This window comes from Benincasa hispida, chromosome 1, assembly GCF_009727055.1.
Source record: "Benincasa hispida cultivar B227 chromosome 1, ASM972705v1, whole genome shotgun sequence".
NCBI lineage: Eukaryota > Viridiplantae > Streptophyta > Magnoliopsida > Cucurbitales > Cucurbitaceae > Benincasa > Benincasa hispida.
In genome coordinates, this window is record NC_052349.1 from 5,919,885 (window position 1) to 5,937,017 (window position 17,133).

Sequence of the window (17,133 nt, forward strand, 5' to 3'; positions counted from 1 at the left end):
ATTACTTGGGCCTAACCTCGAGGTAGGTAATCTTACCATTGGAACTGCTTATATATCAGGTGACACGATTAGGATGTTATTGTTGGCTCTCTAAGATTTTTTATATATGTTTTACTTGACTAGAGAGGATGTATGAACATGGTGTTAATTTTGTAAAGTATGTTATGAGGATGTTTAGCAGGATGAGATCTCATAAGAAACATTATAAGGATGTATGATATGTTACCATATTGTGGGAGTATGATATATGTTGCATGTTAAATAGGATAGTGAACAATGCTTCCTCCCTTAGTCATGTACTCACTAGAGATTTATGTTTTTTTCGGGATTCATCAGAGGTTTGTGTTTCGTTCGAAATTCATTAGAGGTTTGTGCTTCATTTGGGATTCACTAGAGGTTTGTGTTTAATTCGGGATTCACCAGCGATTTTTTGGTACATCTCACCTAAGTAAGACGGGTGCCATTATTCACTAAATGGTCATCTATGATTAGTTGAGCTTTTCATGTCCAACTAGTATGTGCATTTAATTGGACATGAATGCTTAGCCTGACCCGATAGTGAGATTACTTCCGGAATATTTTATACTCATTATTTATTATATTTTTTAGATAAGGGTAAGGACACATAAGCGAATGGCGGGTTTCCGTGACCGTGCCACCGTGACTAGACAGATGCTTATGCTCATGTTTCCATATTTTTATGTTTTTAAAATTTGTCCGTTGAATTCAGAAACTTCTAGTTTTTGCACTGTTAGATGTTTTAGATAAAAAAAATTCCAGTATTGTTCTACCTTTTTTTTTTTAAGGGTACCATGATTCAAGATTTTTAATTATTTAGATTTAATAAAAGTTATTTGGTTTTAGCCAATTCATAAAAATGGTCGTTTGGAATATAAACATGCATGTAGTAACAATCTAGTACAAGTCCTAGGGAGTTAATTCATCACACAAAATTTTCATACATATTTTAAAATATTCAATTCATTAATTTCACAGGTGTGTAATACTTATTTTAATGCTAAGACTAACGAAACAGTAGAGAAAATTTGTATACTTCAACTGGTAGTGGCATTTTTTTCGTTAATATTAGCGTCGTTTTATCTTATTTCTTCCTCCATTTTATTTCCTTATATTATGCATAGTTATGACAAATTTTCTTCCTAATTTGGAAGATTTAATTTAACCATATTTTATTTAAGTAATTGTGAGTTGATTTTAAATACAATCGAATGAAAATTAGTTGTAAATCACTACTAAATGATCATTCATTTAGAAAAAATTTAGAGTTAAATTGATACAACTTTTACTAATTTTATCGACATAATTTGTAATTTAAGAGTATAAAGGGATGATTTTCCATTATTATTTTTTTTCTTTCTATTTTATTATTATTTTTTAAATTTACAATGGAGCTCTGTTTACTTCTAAATTAAATTTCATAAAAGTATTTGAATATTATCTCAAGATCCAAGATTGGATAGTCGTATATACATTTAACATATAAATAAAATTAAAGGATAGACGAAAAATTATATATAAAACATATATTAATTGTTCAATACACATATATATTAAGAAATAAGGCTAAGGGGTTAGGTTAGATTTTTAACCTAATCATGATGGTTGGCTATAAAACAAGTCACCAAAAAGATGTCAAACTAGTCAACATTATTTTGGTTAGCACAGTTATTGTCGATGCAATTTCAACTTTGATTTTTTCTTTTGTTGAGAAGGCAATTTCAACTCTAATTTATTTTAATTTTCATACTTTGAAATGTTAATATCAAAAGGTTAAAAATAACCCCTTCATTGATATTGTGACTAGTGTCATAATTTATTAGTAAAAACCAATTTTTTTTTCTAAATTTTGTTAATATTTGGTTAGAAATATCGTGCCACACATGTTGATGAAATCTAAAAAGAAATTAAGTAATTAATAAAAAAAACATCATGTTATCTAAAAAAAAAAAAAAGAAAAAAGAAAACTTCGGTCCCTCTTATACTTCGCTTGTTTCTTCCTTTTTTTTCTCTCCTTCCCCGGTTCTACTTGAAAAAAAAAAAATTGCTTTCTAAGTCTTGGATATACTTTTCATTTGGTCCCCAACTTTTAAAATATTACACATTTTAGCTTGTTTAAGTTTGATTTCAATTCATTTAACAAGTTTCAAAATGTTATAATTTAACTTTTGAGGTTTTAGTTTTGTTTCAATTTGATCCTTAAGTTTCAAGATTTACACTTTTAATTTCAGTCTCTTTTTCATTAAACATTTTAGTTTTGAGCGTTAATGTCTTTTAAAATAATTATAAAGTTAAAATTTAAAATATAACTTAAATAGTTAAAAAATTGAGAAACTCAATCAATTACAATTCTTTTAATTTTTAAAAATTAATTAATAGACATTAACATTAAATATTATAAGTGAATACTTATCGAAAAATCGACGTTAAAAAAGTAAACAGTGAAACTTAGAGTTATAAACATGATCAAATAAAAATCAGAATATTTTAAAAAGTGAAATTATAACATTTTAAAACCTATTAACTGAACTGAAATCAAACTCGTAATATAAGGATTAAAAATGTAATATTTTGAGAACAAAAGTCCAAATGAAAATTATACTCAAAATATAGGGATAAAAAATATATTTTTCGTTTGGTAACCATTTGACTTTTCTTTTCTTTTTTTTTGAAAATTAAGCTTATTTCATTCTCATTTCTTACAATGATTTATATATTTCTTAATTACAATAGTTGAATTCTTAACCAAATTTTAAAAACAAAAACAACTTTTTGAAAATTATTTTTTTCTCTCAAAATTTGGCTTCGTTTTTAAACCATGGATAAAAAATAGATAATAAAGGAAGAATTTTGAAGGTGAGAATAGTGTCAATAGGCTTAATTTTAAAAAATAAAAACAAAAAATAAAACGATTACGAACTAAATAAAATATCCGGAAGAGAGGAGAAAAGAGGAGAAATAAAGAAAGAAAGAAATAGAAAGAAGAAAATGGGTCCGCCAGGTATGGATGAAAGAAGGGCCAAAAATATCGAATTTAAACAGTTGGACAAAAAGTCTATCAAAGACCAATAGTTTATTTCTTCCTAAAATGAATTTCCTAAAAGAAATAATAAAAAACATCCATGACGTGAAACAATTGATACAAGGGGGAAATGGTGAAGTACGAAGGGTTGGCCGACTTGATGTTAGAGAATCAAAATTCACAAGCAAAACAGATGTTATCAACAAGAACAACACACAGGTCAAATGCATACAGGAACTAGAGAGCTTTTGAAGATTCTCATTTATCTATATCCTAGTTTCGAATAAGGTTTGACGGGACTTGAGACACTCGCAGAGTCGACCCGAACACAACTGAGTAGATAAGACACTAGTTAACAGTTCGATCCATCCACTCCACAACAATTTGGGAAAAAAAATGATGGTACTATGGCTGAATGGAAAAAAATGAATACAGATTACATGCTACAACTTATAATAACTAACTAACTAGTGATTTAATCAGGGAGGTGGCTTTAAATCTAGTTTTACTGTTTGTCCAATTTCTCAAACAAAAGTTTGTTCTCTTTAGGTATTACTATTCAGAGCAAGGCCTGTGGTCTGTTCAATGGCCATGGGAATACTGCTCATATGCAGCATCCGGTGCTAAAACTCTGTTCAGGCATGCAAAATTCCCGATTGGCTTTCCGAGCTAAAGGAACTAATCTCATAAACAAACCTCTATAACTTCATCAAATTAGCATACAACCCAGCTAAATTTGCTAGAGTATAGTTTTTTTGAGTAAAGATACAACAGATGAATTGAGGAAATGTAAAAGCCTTGTTCCTAAAATGCATTCATTATCTCCGAGCTCTTCCCTTGGATTTGGAATCAAAATGGTGGGACTTTAGCTTCTTTTTCCGCATCACAGCTACAGAGCCACCACTCTCTCTGAAAGGCATTCCCATGAGAGCCAAGAGTCGCTGAGCTTCTTGATCGGTTTCAGCTGTTGTTGTGATACAAACATCCATTCCCCTCGGTTTGCCAAGTGTGTCAAACTTTATTTCTGGGAACACACTCTGTTCACGAATACCAATGGAGTAATTTCCATGTCCATCAAAGCTATTTGAGTTCAGTCCCTGAAAGTCCCTTGTTCTAGGCAGCCCCAAGTTGATAAGACGATCCAGGAAGGAGTACATCACCTATTAGTATAGTCAACAAGCAAGCAGCATAAAAATCAAGTCGTTTTAACATTTAGGACACAAATGCAGGCAGCAAAACCCAAAACTTCTTCCATGTATTGATGCAAGATACCTTCCATTATTGCAATATCAGATCTTTAATACCCCTTAGGTTTTTTGTCCTTCCATATACTACATAATAATTGACATTGACACACAAGTCTTGTTCACTAACGAGTATTGAGCCTGTGAAAGAGAAACTCCCTACTCCGAGGCCATTCCTTATCTCAAGAATCAAATTCCTAACATCATTACACAGAGAAATCCACTGCACTAAACACATCGAGGCATTTACGGATCATCGAAATGATGCTAATACCTGCAGCCACACACATGACCTCTTCCATTCACTAATGCTAGATACCTTCAATTATAAAAATACATAAGAGAACAGTCTATTTTGTCCTTTCAACTCATTGACAATTGGCACACAAATCTTTTTCAATAAACGAGTATCACGGTACTGTGTAACAAGCCCATGACATGAAGGAGCAACTCCCTCCTCCTCTTCGCACTTCTTTTATAATATCATCTCAAACAATTGAATTCCTAACATCATCATACTAGAGGCATACACTACACTGAATACGTTAAAAGCATGTACAGACCATCGATGTAATTATTCAAGACTGGAAAGATAGACATGTAAAAGAACATATGAAATGTTCATGACTACAAATATTGAAAATCAGAGCCAGTTCCCAATATCAAAATTTATTTTCCATAATCAAGATATGCTGCTATAACAGAAGCCAGAAGATCAAAAGAAACAATGACTGGCTAAAACTTTTAAGAGGAACAAGTGAAACTCACATTTCCCCTTAGGGTTGTAGCAATCCCAAGTGGTTGACCCTCCCTGATCTTGAAGGTTGCAATGGACTTCTTTGCACGTGTTTTCACAGGTCGTTGTCCTGTAATGGATGCCAACTCATTCATTGCAGCTTCCAAACCCTTCGCATTCTGCTGAGCATCTCCAATACCACAGTTCACTACTATCTTCTCAATTTTAGGGACCTAACAGAAAAGGTACAGATATCTCATTAGAAGAATTTGTACGGATATTTCATTAGAAGAATTTGTGTTTAGTCATCATATGGGGTGCCAAAATTCTGAGATGGAGGGAAAAAAACACTAAAACCAGAATTCTTCGAGACCCACCAATTAGAATCACAGCCAAAAATGAAAACTCGAACTTAATCTAAGAGAAAACAAGTATTGTACAATACCACAGCCGAGTAAAAATCCGAATTCCGTCTCAGTTTTAAGGGTATTTAATTCGTCAAGAATCCTTATCTTCCTCACGGGTGTACATATTTGCATACAAACATAGAAGTACCTGTGTCTAGAAACTTAAAGCTCCGTAAGCTAAGCGATTCTATGCAATAGACATAGTCAGATTCCATGGATTGAAATATGAAGAAAAAAACAAGAATAATTTCCAATTCTCCTAGCAATTGTATTAAACAGTTACAGAGCACACAAATTATCCTTCCGGAAACAATCAAAACAACGTAATCAAGATCCAACCGAACTTCACAAATCTAAAATCCGAAGAACTCCAGCGACCAATCGAGAAAATAAATCAAGAATTCAATCAATACTTCCTCAAATTACGCTGTCACTACCTGGTGGATATTAGTGTAGGAGAACTCATCCATGAGCAGCGGCACGATTTTCTCAAGGTAATTGGATTTGAGCCGGTTGACTTTCTCAGCCTCTGCCTTGTCTACAAGCACTATAGCACCGCCAGTCGAGGCTTTTACTCTCACCGCCAATGGAGCTATGTTGCTAGGGTTTCCGCAAGCAATCGGTGCAGCAAAACGGGCTGAGAAGAATGGGGAATGGCCATGAAACGACGACGTCGCAGAGCTCAACAGGGATGATGAAGCCATCGGAGTTCACAAACGTTTCTCCTTCGCTCAGTGAAAGAGATGAAGTACAGGATCACTTCAGCCAAAAGGGAGTTTTTTGAATTTCCAAATCCCGTGTATACCCTCACATTTCCATGTTTTTTACCATTAAGCCATTGCTTAATAAAGCAATTAATCTTTGTAAATTTTGATGATAGTGGGGGTAAATTCGTCATTTAATCTTTCTGTTATATTGGATAAGGGAAGGCTTCAGACGCCATGCTCGTCCGCCAAGAGGATGGAGCCTCGATTTTTTTATTATTATTTTTTTAAAAAAAAATTAATAATTTTTTTCTATTTTTTTTAGGTAAGTAAATATTGTTTTACCATTCGCTTTCAATTTTTTTACCATTCACCATGTTCTTCTCATGCAAAAATAACTTTTTTTTTTTTTTTTTTTTAATCTTCTCATGCATCGTCTTAATCAATTACTAAATTTAGTGAAACGCATTTATCTTTTATTTATAGGCAAATAAAATATTTGTAACGATAATCCTTATATTCATATATATTTTTTCTTTCACTCTTTTTTTTTTTACATTTATCTTGGGATTCTTTTATTGTGATTTTACCGTTATCTCGTATTACCGTTTGTTCTTTCCATTTATAGGATATTTTTAATCTCTTCTTCCCCATATTCCAAATAGTATAAACATATTATTTTTTTCCTTCCCGTTGAGATTTTGCTCAACATTTGATAATTATCATTTTTTAAAAAATTATCATAGATGATAATGATCGTCAAATCGATGTGCGACCCAAGTTATTGCTTCTCTCTTTTCAATGTGAATGAGATTTCAATTAATCTGGTTGCATCAACCAATCTATGATTAAAAGAAATTCACGTACAATATATTTGATGCGACGTTTGATTTGGACTATAAACCCTCACATATTACTATAATATTATCCAATTTTAGGTTTAATCACATGAATCGACTTTAATGGGATCATATTTTCATAGGATACCCATAACACCCTGGGAAAATAAGTTCAATGTTCAATATCTAAAGCAACAAACCGAGGATGCACAAGAAAAAAGGGAAAAAACATTTATACTTTTATACTACACAGTTATATTTTATTGAGATCTATATATATGGTATATGTTTTTCTATTATTTTTATCAATATAATTAACAATGACTCATCAAACCGACCAAAACTAACTCGACCAAATTAAGGTCAGTTGGTTTTCGATTTTTCTGAAAAAAATTTGAAACCGACTGACCGATATATATATATATATTTGTTTTTTTTTTTAAATAAGTATAAAAGCTAGTTCACTACCACCAACCCAAGTCCAACCTACTATTTTAGTATTGATTTATTATTTTTTATGTTGCCTAATTTTCAAACCCATTACATGATTTATTTAAATCATTTTCATAAAAAAAAAATGATTGATTTAAAATTTAAAAAGTTGCTAATTTTATTAACCTAACAATAATACATTATAAATTCATCTTTCATTTTCATTCACTTTGGCTCAAAGGAAAAAAGGAAAAAAAAAGAAAAAAGGCCAAACCGACCGACGATCGGACGAATTTTACACTCTTTGTTTGGTCGGTTTTCGATACCGGTTTTCTCCCATATCGACATCAACCGACCGTTGTACACCCCTGACTCATCAACTATTGTTGAGACCTTACTCAATGTTAGAGTAAAACAAGTTTCTTCTTCTTATAATTAAAGTTTGTAAAGATAAATTTATCAACAAAAAAATGGATAAAGCATATTGGCCCGAGTGAAAAGGGGAATGAGTAAAACTGCTTTACCGAATGGAAAAAAAAAACCATGCAACTTTGTCAAATTGACAAGAGAAGGAAATAGGTTATTTATTTATTTATTTATTTATTATTATTATTATTATTATTATTTTTTAGGGTTTATTTTTTTTTTGGCAACAATGAGGGGAAAAGCAAGAGAATAGCTGTATATAAGAGAATTTGCTTTATGTTTGTTTGTTTGTTTTTTTTTAAAGATAAATTCATTACATGTAATTAATTTATCTAATACAAATCACACAACTAACTGGAATGGAATTCTTACATTTCACCTTCATATGTTGTGAACTATTTTTTTTTTAAAAAAAGATTAACAATATGGACCCGATCAATATGTATACTCTAAACTATATATTTGTATGGGTTCTAAAACTACTAACATTCTGATTTATTCATATATTTATTTAATTTGTTAATGATCATTAATATCACCATTAAGAAAACTAAACACACCAATTAACTTGACTCTTCTTAAATTACAACTTATTTATTACATAAATTTTCTAAAAAAGAAAAGACACCAATTAAATTTGGAGAACCAAATAGAATTGCTCAATGCAAGGTAGACGGCGCACTAAAAATATAGATTTCGGAGGCTCACATTTATTTAAATCCTTTATTTATTTATTTATAATTTTCCAGGGTAAAATTTTATCTTCACCGTTACGCTCCCAAATAGCGCGTGAAAATGTTGTTCAACAAATTTTCGTTGGCGCGTGGTTTACAGGGAGCAATATGCGGGTGAGATTATCTTATCGTTGTAACTAGTTGAATTTTTTATTTTTAATTTTTTTTAAGTTTACATTTTGTTCCTCTTTTCTGATGGATGTGGCTTAGGTTGATGAACAGAGACCAGAAATCCAGCACTCAAATTTCTCTCTCGCGTCGATTACTCGGGAAATCCATAGATCAATACCCTGAAAGATTCAAATCCACAAGAAGTTTGTGTTCATGGTGATTGATTTTTGAATAATTTGTGTTTTGGATCCAGGTGTTTTTCTTGGATTGTCTTTTGTTCGCTATGTTCCAAAACCCTAGTTTCAATTTGGAGCTCTTGGATTGAACAAAACCCTAGAATTTGTTCTGGTGCAACATCTGCAATCACGTATTACAACGAGACGTTCGTTTGGTTTTTGGATGGATCATTCGGGAATTGGATTTGTGATTCGTGGAATGCGCGGTTTTACGCAATAGTCTGTTTTATGGGGTTGCGATTTTATTGAAACAAGTGGTTAACGTGAGTTGGAGATTAATAATTTTTCGGCGAGGGAGTTTGGATGAATGGAGTTCATTTTTTGATGGTTTTTGATGCGCATTCAGCTGGATCAAACATGGGATTGCCTCTGAGTTCGTGTTTTTAATGCTATCTGACTTGAATTAGGCTCGATTGAAAGAACAAATTCGAGGACAAGGCGATGGAGAGAAGTTCTTAGCGTTTTGTCTACATTGAATTAATTGGTTTTCTCTAAAGAATGAGGCGGTATAGCATCCAATAAACGTAGAGTTAGCTTTGCGGCAATCTTAGGCGGCTTTGTTTATAAACTTCTTGTTCTCGTTCAGTAAAGTGGTTCTGGTGCTGTTGAAGACTTTTGCATATTGATCGATTGCTCTGATAATCTTGTTAAGACTAAGCATAGCAGAATGAGCCTCAAGAAGGATGATTCGAATTCACACGATCAGACCGCTGCAGTACAGCATGATTTGCGAAAGTAATTATCTACAATTTGCAGTTTCAATTACGATTCACGTGGTTTAATTTTTTATTTCTTTCTGCTCCCTTATTATTCATCTTCCCCTGTGAATACTGGTCAGTATTGACAATATTTTCCTGATCGGTTTAGGAAACCAAAGTTTTCTTACACGAGAGATTTCCTGTTGTCCCTGAGCGATTTGGATGTTTGCAAAAAGTTGCCGAGCGGCTTTGACCAATCCATTATGGCGTAAGATGCTCTTTCATGCTCCTGTTCTATTTTTCTGACTACTGTTTAATTGATATCTATTCTTATTATGCCCAACTGAAGTCCATATCCTACTAAGCAAAGAACCAAAAATAAGCATTGTGGTCGTATTCTTATTTTCCTTGTTGGATTGTTTCTCTAAGCGTACATTTTCCCTTGTGTAGTGAATTTGAAGAAGCTTCCTACGATAGGCAAAGAGTTTCTGGAGCTTTGTCTTTGAATAGTTTTAGGCGCAATGAGTATGGCTCATCACCACCCAGCAGGGCAGAAACGAGTAATTATTCTCGTCGCATACATGGAAAGAGGGAAATTCATTCTTCTGGACGGAGTGATAAGGATAGTGACTCACAATCTGATAGGGATTCAGGTAAGGTCTCATCTTAATCTATTGTTAAGTTAAGATAATTATATTGTTTAATATAATTTAATCTGAATATCATATCCTGTTTGGCTTGGTTAACGGCTGGGTTCCCACTGTAGTTGAATTATTGAAAAAAAAATACTGCTGTCTTGGAAATAATAACATTCATGCCCGAGTGTGCTTTATATATCTATCATGATGTTTATCCCTGCCCAAATGCTGCTGACAATGGAGTTCTGTCAGGCTGTCAGCATTGCAGTATTGACCTTTGGATTATTCATTTTAACAGTGGATTCTGGGTGGCGATATGGCGATCAGTCTAGGAGGCCTTCGCAGGGTCCTGAACATGATGGACTTCTTGGGAGTGGTTCCTTTCCTAGACCATCTGGATATGTACCAGCATTTTTGGCACCAAAGGTTCGAGCAAATGATCAATACCAGCTCAACAGAAGCAATGAGCCATATCATCCACCTCGTCCTTATAAGGTTTACAATCACATTATATTTCCCAATCTCTTCACTTGCGAACATAATTTGAACATAATTTAAATTAAATTTCTATCCTTAGGTTATGGTTATACCTTCAATGATACGTGTTTTGACATAGTCAGAATCATTTTGTTGAATTGGTAAACGAATTACTCAACAAAAATTTGAAATGATTTTGATTAAGCTTGCCTTATGCATGTTGTTCTTTTATTAATCAGGCTGTAGCCCATCAACGAGGGAATACTAATGATTCATACAATCACGAAACTTTTGGTTCTTCTGAGTACACAAGTGAGGATAGGGTTGAAGAGGAAAAAAAGAGAAGAGGTAATCACTCTTTTCTTTATGATGCTCGATGTAGGAACGGGTACATCCACAGATCTTGTTCAAATATATTTTCCCAGCAATAATTTTTTATCTGATAAACGTTTGCAGCTTCATTTGAGTCAATGAGGAAAGAACAACATAAGGCATTTCAAGAAAGTCACAAATCAAATCCTGTGAAGCAGAGAGATGAGTTTGCCATCCTAATGGAGTTGGACGAGTCTAAGGATGATGAGAAATCATTGAATACAATCAGTGGTGTCGATGAATCCATCTCTTTAAAACAAACTTCAAAGAATGATCGAGAAAAATCTTTTACATCACAGTCAACTGTATCTAGGCCACTTGTGCCTCCTGGATTCACCAGCACTGTGTTGGAAAAAAACTTTGCAACAAGGTCTTCAGTTAATCCTCATTTGCTGGAGGTGATTATTTGCTTTCATTTTTTTTTCCGTCGTCAGCATTTGTTTAGTCATTCACATCATTGTAATAAATAGTTATCCTTCTTATGGATATCTTTTGGCACAAGCGAACTCCCCTCCTCCTTCATTATTAATTGAACATATGTTTGTCACTTTGTAGGGCAAGGATGACATTGACAAGTGTCTGCAAACCAAAGAAGAGCAATTGCATAACGGGATTGCTGAAGATTTAGAGGGAAAAAGTTCATCAGAGCAAATGGGTCGTGCTGAACAATATAGAAAAACCAGCATTAATGTTTCTACCAACAACACTGGCGAAAAGATTCTCGATCTGTTTTCTGCTGTAGACATGTCTAATAAAACAACTGAAATAGATAATCAATCGCACAAAAAATCTTTGGAAGTTTTTGAAGCTTCTGATAACAGTACAGTTGTTGACTGTAAGACTGAGAAGTTACCAGCGAATACTGCCATTGGTGAACCAAGCCAAGTTCATTCATCTTCCATCTTGGAGAAACTTTTTGGCAGTGCCATGAAGTTAGATGGTGATGCTACTAATTTTATTGAGGTACTCGTGAATGTAAAAATTCATCCTTTTCTGTCATGGTATAAATTTTCTGGGTTTGAATCAAAATCAACATCCTATTTGTGGTATTATTACGACAAGGTACATGATCCTCTACGCATTTTGCCCAACTTAGAGTTCTAAAATGTCATAAGTTATGATCCTCCGCATCTTGCACAGCTTAGATTTTGTTGAGCTTAGATTGCAAGAATTATGCTGAATCAACTCCTGATGTTTCAATATCTTTTCTGAATTGCAATCTTATAATAGGAAGTCATTTTGTTGACGAATCATTTGGTCCCAGTTGAATAAGGGATGAAATTGTTATATAATTTGGAGCTATAACTCTTTTGTTGCATATATTTTCGTTGAATTTTGGTAGATGATATAATATTAAATTTACCTTCATCTACTAGATTGAGCTTTTGGGTCAATAAGTGATTGAAGATGGTATCAGAGTAGGTGGTCTAGAAGGTCTTGTGTTCAAATCCCTGCAATGTTATTTCATTCTCAATCAATATTGATTTCTTTTACATATTTTAAGCCCACAAGTGAAGAGAGTGTTAGATGATATAATACTAAAATTACTTTCACCCATTAGCTTAAGTTTTTGGGTCAACTGGTGATTTAAGATAATATTAGAGCAAGTGGTCTAGGAAATCCTGTGTTCAAAACCTCTACAATGTTATTTTCTCCCTAATTAATATTGCTTTCCACTTGTTGGGTTTTCTACATATTTCAATTCCACAAGTGAGGGGGAGTCTTAGATGATATGATATTAAATTTACTTGACCCATCAGCTTAAGTTTTTAGGTTATGGCACCAGAGTAGGTATATTACATCATTTAACAAAATTTTCGTATTTAATTGCTGCTCGAGGAAAATAAGCACCTCCTTTTCTCCTTGTATTATAATAAATAATGTTATATGTTTTCTATTATAATAAATAATAATTATATTATTTATTATCATAGAAAACATGTTAATTATATTATTTATTATAATAGTGTTAAGCCCGCCTTTTCTCCTTGTTAGATTTTTCATTTAAGACCACAAGTAACAAAAGCAGTTCAAGTTTGGATACATCCATCCCTGATGTGTGTTTTTTCCGGGTGTTTGGCAGCAGCATGACAACGAGATGGACGATGTATGCAGCCCTCAAAATGCTCAATCATCTAAATTTGCTCATTGGTTCATGGACAGCGGTATGTTGGTAAAATTTCTGTCTTCAATTGATTCCATATGTCAGTGGACAGTGGTTTATTCACCGATCAGCTGAGTTTTTATATCTCATAGCTCAATTTTTTTTTCACCCTGCAGATAGGAAACAGGAGGACGACCTTTCACCTAAAAGGTCAATTGACTTGCTTACGATGATTGTAGGTGGAGAAAAGGGTGGGTATGATGTAGCTGATGTGAAGCATTCTGAGCAATCTCTGCCTACAGTTGCTTTCCATGGTTATGAATCTGCAGAAAATTATATCACATCAAGTTCAACATCATCCAATGTTGCAAAGCCTGAGCCATTTTATAATAAGAGTAAGCCAGAGGCTGTTTCTGCAATCCTTACCTGTGAAGCCGTTGAACAGACACTGCTGTCAAAAGTCAGTGAGAATGACTCAGCTTTGCACCCGTCTGATCAACGATGTAGTCATCCTGTTGCTGATGTGAAACATCCATCTGTGAAAAGTGATGATCATGCATCACAGCACCTTCTCTCACTGTTACAGAAGGGTTCGAGTCCATTGATTTCGGAATATGGTGATGATGGTGGATATATGGGCCCTGTATTTCACAATAATGAGGAAAGCACCCACAACATTTCAAATCCGGGGAAAACATTAACTCTTGAAACACTTTTTGGGTCTGCCTTTATGAAGGAGCTTCAATCAGTTGGAGCTCCAGTTTCAGCACAAAGGGGTTCATCAGGATCTGTTAAAAGTGATGCTTCAGAGTCTCATGGTCCGATCACAGATGATGGTCCCTTGTCCAACAATGAAGTTCGGTCCAGTATGCTTAATCATGATCATGGTGATCAAAGACAGCAAAACCAACCAGATATAGTTCGTGGGAATTGGTTAAATCTGAATGGCCCTCGACCTGAATCAGATTCTTCTCATCCCCTTGCCAAGTTGGGACATAAGATTGGCGGACCAGCTGAAATGCCCTTTCCTGAAGAGGACAGTTTAATCATAAGCGATTCTATGAACTTTCAGAATCTCATTTCTATGGGGAATTCTGCTAAACCTCAACCACTGTTCTCGCACAACACACAAGACAATAATGCAATGCTTAGCCCTGCATTCAAAGATGAAAGACAAAGTATAGGAGGTGTGGATGGGCTACCTTTTTCAGCCAACCCTTATGATAGGAGGGAGACTGAAATGCCACATCGGAAAGCTCCTGTTCATTCTGCCTTTTCTCAGCTTCATCCCCCACAAACGAATAATGTCAAGTTGTTTCATCAATTTGAACCTCGTCCTCCTAACATGAATTCTCAGGGAGATTTAATGTTGCCAGAAGGAATTGTGCATCATGACTCGCCATCTAATCATCAATTTGTAGCAAATATGCTTCGTCCTCCTACCTCTGGATTATCTGGATTTGATCATTCGATTCATCACCCAATGCTGCAGCAGATGCAAACTTCAGTCAATCTTCCACCACAACATCTACTACAAGGGTTATCTAGAGGTGTAGCTCCACCTATGTCAAACAGAAATCTTCCTCTACATCCTCACTCTGCCAGAGGTAGTGCAGCACCTTCACAACCCAACCATCAGGTGACTGGCTTGCCGCAGGAACTCAATTCAATCCAAGGGTTTCACATCGGTCAGCGTGTGCCTAATATTGGTGGTCCCAGATTACCCTCGCCTGGTAACTCTCATGCTATCATGTTTGCACTTCAATCGTTAATTTGTTCATATATATATTACTGATATATTAGTTTCCATATCCTGCTTATCTGGGCATTATTTGTTTATATTTCTGCCAAATTTGATATTGCATCCATTAAGTGCTGCTGTTGTCTGATAATCTCTTGTCCTTAGCGATAAGATGCAAAATTATGATTTTTGACTCATTTTGTCTGATTCTGTTTAAGATATTCTTTACTTAACTTCGATCTATCGTGGGATTAAAAGCACCGTTTCTTTGCATGCCTGCTGCCGGAGTTCTTGTATTGTTTGTGAATACATCAAGCAACATACGTAGAAGGCAGTTGAATATATTGGCATTGATCTCTTATTTCGTGGGGTGGCTCTCCTTTTTCATTATTGTTTCTCGTTTAAATTTCAGCTCCTGGTAACCAACCAGACGCAATACAGAGGCTTATCCAAATGGGACATAGATCAAACTCGAAGCAAATTCATCCGCTTTCTGCCAGTGGTGGCCATGGTCAGGGAATGTACGGTCACGAGTTGAACATGGGTTACGGGTACAGGTAATTGTAACACTGTACTTCCAAGTATACTTGCCCGAATCCTCAATTCCTTGGATAGAGAATGGAAACAATTTGCACCTCTTAGTAGAGGATTGAGTGAGAAATGTAAGTAAAGAATTCTTCTTATGGCTGTTTTGTTGATTTGTCTTTTGCTTATTTCCCTAACGGTTTCTAACTCATTCGATTCATCCCTAAAATTGAATACCTCTTTCAAGAATTGTTTTTGATCAATCCGTAGGTATAAACAAAATCCTAAGTAACCTAAGTGAAATCAGTAGGTGAAGGAAAAAGTGCAGTGTTTGGCCATTTTAAGAAATAGATTTGTTTGCTATATGGATCCATTTTTACTAATGGAACTATTCTGTTGTCTCTTGAGGCAAAGGTGAAGAAATAAAGTTCATCTTTGCTAAAATTTGGCTGGCGTGATTAATTCCTTTTTCTACTTTATATTCTGGATTGGGATCCTCCATTGAAGTGTTTTTAAGGAAAAAGAGAGCGTGGAGTTTACAAGTATAGTAATAACCATTAATAATAAAAATTTTCAACTTGAGTTTGTATATTAAAAATGTTAATTATCCTTCTTTCCCAATGCAAAGTGTGACTTTTTACTAATTGAATTGAATTTTACATTAAAATTTAAATTTTGAATTTGACGAAACTTGCCTTATTTACATCTAATTTATTCCTTTCAAGATGGGGTTCAAACTGTTCAATTATTTACTATTTTAAAAATAATATATATATAGTACAATATCTTTAACTATACCTTCACTCTTTATAATATTCTGGATTAGGATAGTCTATATCTTTTACTTTTATTCTTTATAGAGTTCCAATATTGTCTTCAACCAAAGTTCAAAAAATATCCACAATGTTAAAGCGCGTGTATGACGATTAGGATAGTCCTCTTTGGTAAAGAATTTGAAAACAAAGAATTTAATGAAAATAGAATTAAATTTCATATTTTTAAATATATATTTGATGGTAGATTCAAAAATTAGATTCTATTATGAAAATTGAGGAGCACATCGGGAATACGGATTTGAAAAATATAATATAATAATATTTTTATCTACTAATAATAAATAAATAAAAACTAAAATTATAAAATAAAATAACCAAAATCATGAAATTGGATAATATAGAAATTAATGAAAGTGGAATTAATGTAGGTGTGTTCTTAAGATCCACAAAATGCTATAGGCAAAATTAGATTTACATGGACACTAAACATGACATGACACATGGCCTTTGGGACACCTTACTAGGAAAAACCCAATGGGAAAAACTTAGTGAAGGAAAAAGAGTATATATTTCATATAATACATACTCCTAAAAAAATACAATATATTTACTCACCCTCATGAAAACATTACTTAAGATCTCTGAGTCGCCGCATTCCAATATTGTGCACCTATGTTTCAAAAGTTGCGGTTGGTAATGTCTTTGTAAATAAGTCTGCTAGGTTATCCTCCGAATAAATTTGTTATACAGTGATGTTGCCATTTTTTTCAAGATCATGAGTGTAGAAAAGAGTATGTTTTGTTCTATCTCCTTTGATTTGAGCTATGCACGTTATGTTGTCTTCGTATAATATTGTTGGAAGATTTTTATTAGAAGACAAGTCACACGTTTCA

At 33.8% G+C, this 17,133-nt stretch overlaps 2 protein-coding genes across 5 annotated transcripts; one reads left to right on the forward strand and one right to left on the reverse strand.

The window, feature by feature from the left end:
* Positions 1-3,701: 3,701 nt before the first annotated feature.
* On the reverse strand, positions 3,702-6,182 carry LOC120070322 (50S ribosomal protein L5, chloroplastic). The gene is made up of 3 exons (XM_039022247.1): positions 5,865-6,182; positions 5,053-5,253; positions 3,702-4,200 (listed from the first exon to the last, which is right to left on the reverse strand). The coding sequence occupies exons 1-3, from the start codon at positions 6,129-6,131 to the stop codon at positions 3,859-3,861; spliced, it is 810 nt and encodes a 269-aa protein (XP_038878175.1). The 5' UTR covers positions 6,132-6,182; the 3' UTR covers positions 3,702-3,858.
* Positions 6,183-8,749: 2,567 nt separating this feature from the next.
* On the forward strand, positions 8,750-15,713 carry LOC120073406. 4 transcript variants are annotated; one of them, XM_039026255.1, is made up of 10 exons: positions 8,750-9,644; positions 9,777-9,875; positions 10,058-10,260; positions 10,544-10,740; positions 10,962-11,070; positions 11,179-11,492; positions 11,650-12,156; positions 13,178-13,259; positions 13,375-14,931; positions 15,352-15,713. In XM_039026255.1, exons 1-10 carry the CDS (start codon positions 9,577-9,579, stop codon positions 15,498-15,500), a joined length of 3,285 nt encoding a protein of 1,094 aa, XP_038882183.1. In that variant the 5' UTR covers positions 8,750-9,576; the 3' UTR covers positions 15,501-15,713. The 4 variants fall into 4 exon arrangements, with proteins under 4 accessions (XP_038882183.1, XP_038882192.1, XP_038882196.1 ...); XM_039026264.1 differs by having other exon boundaries at positions 13,181-13,259; XM_039026268.1 differs by having other exon boundaries at positions 8,751-9,644; positions 11,650-12,057.
* The last annotated feature ends 1,420 nt before the right edge of the window (positions 15,714-17,133 follow it).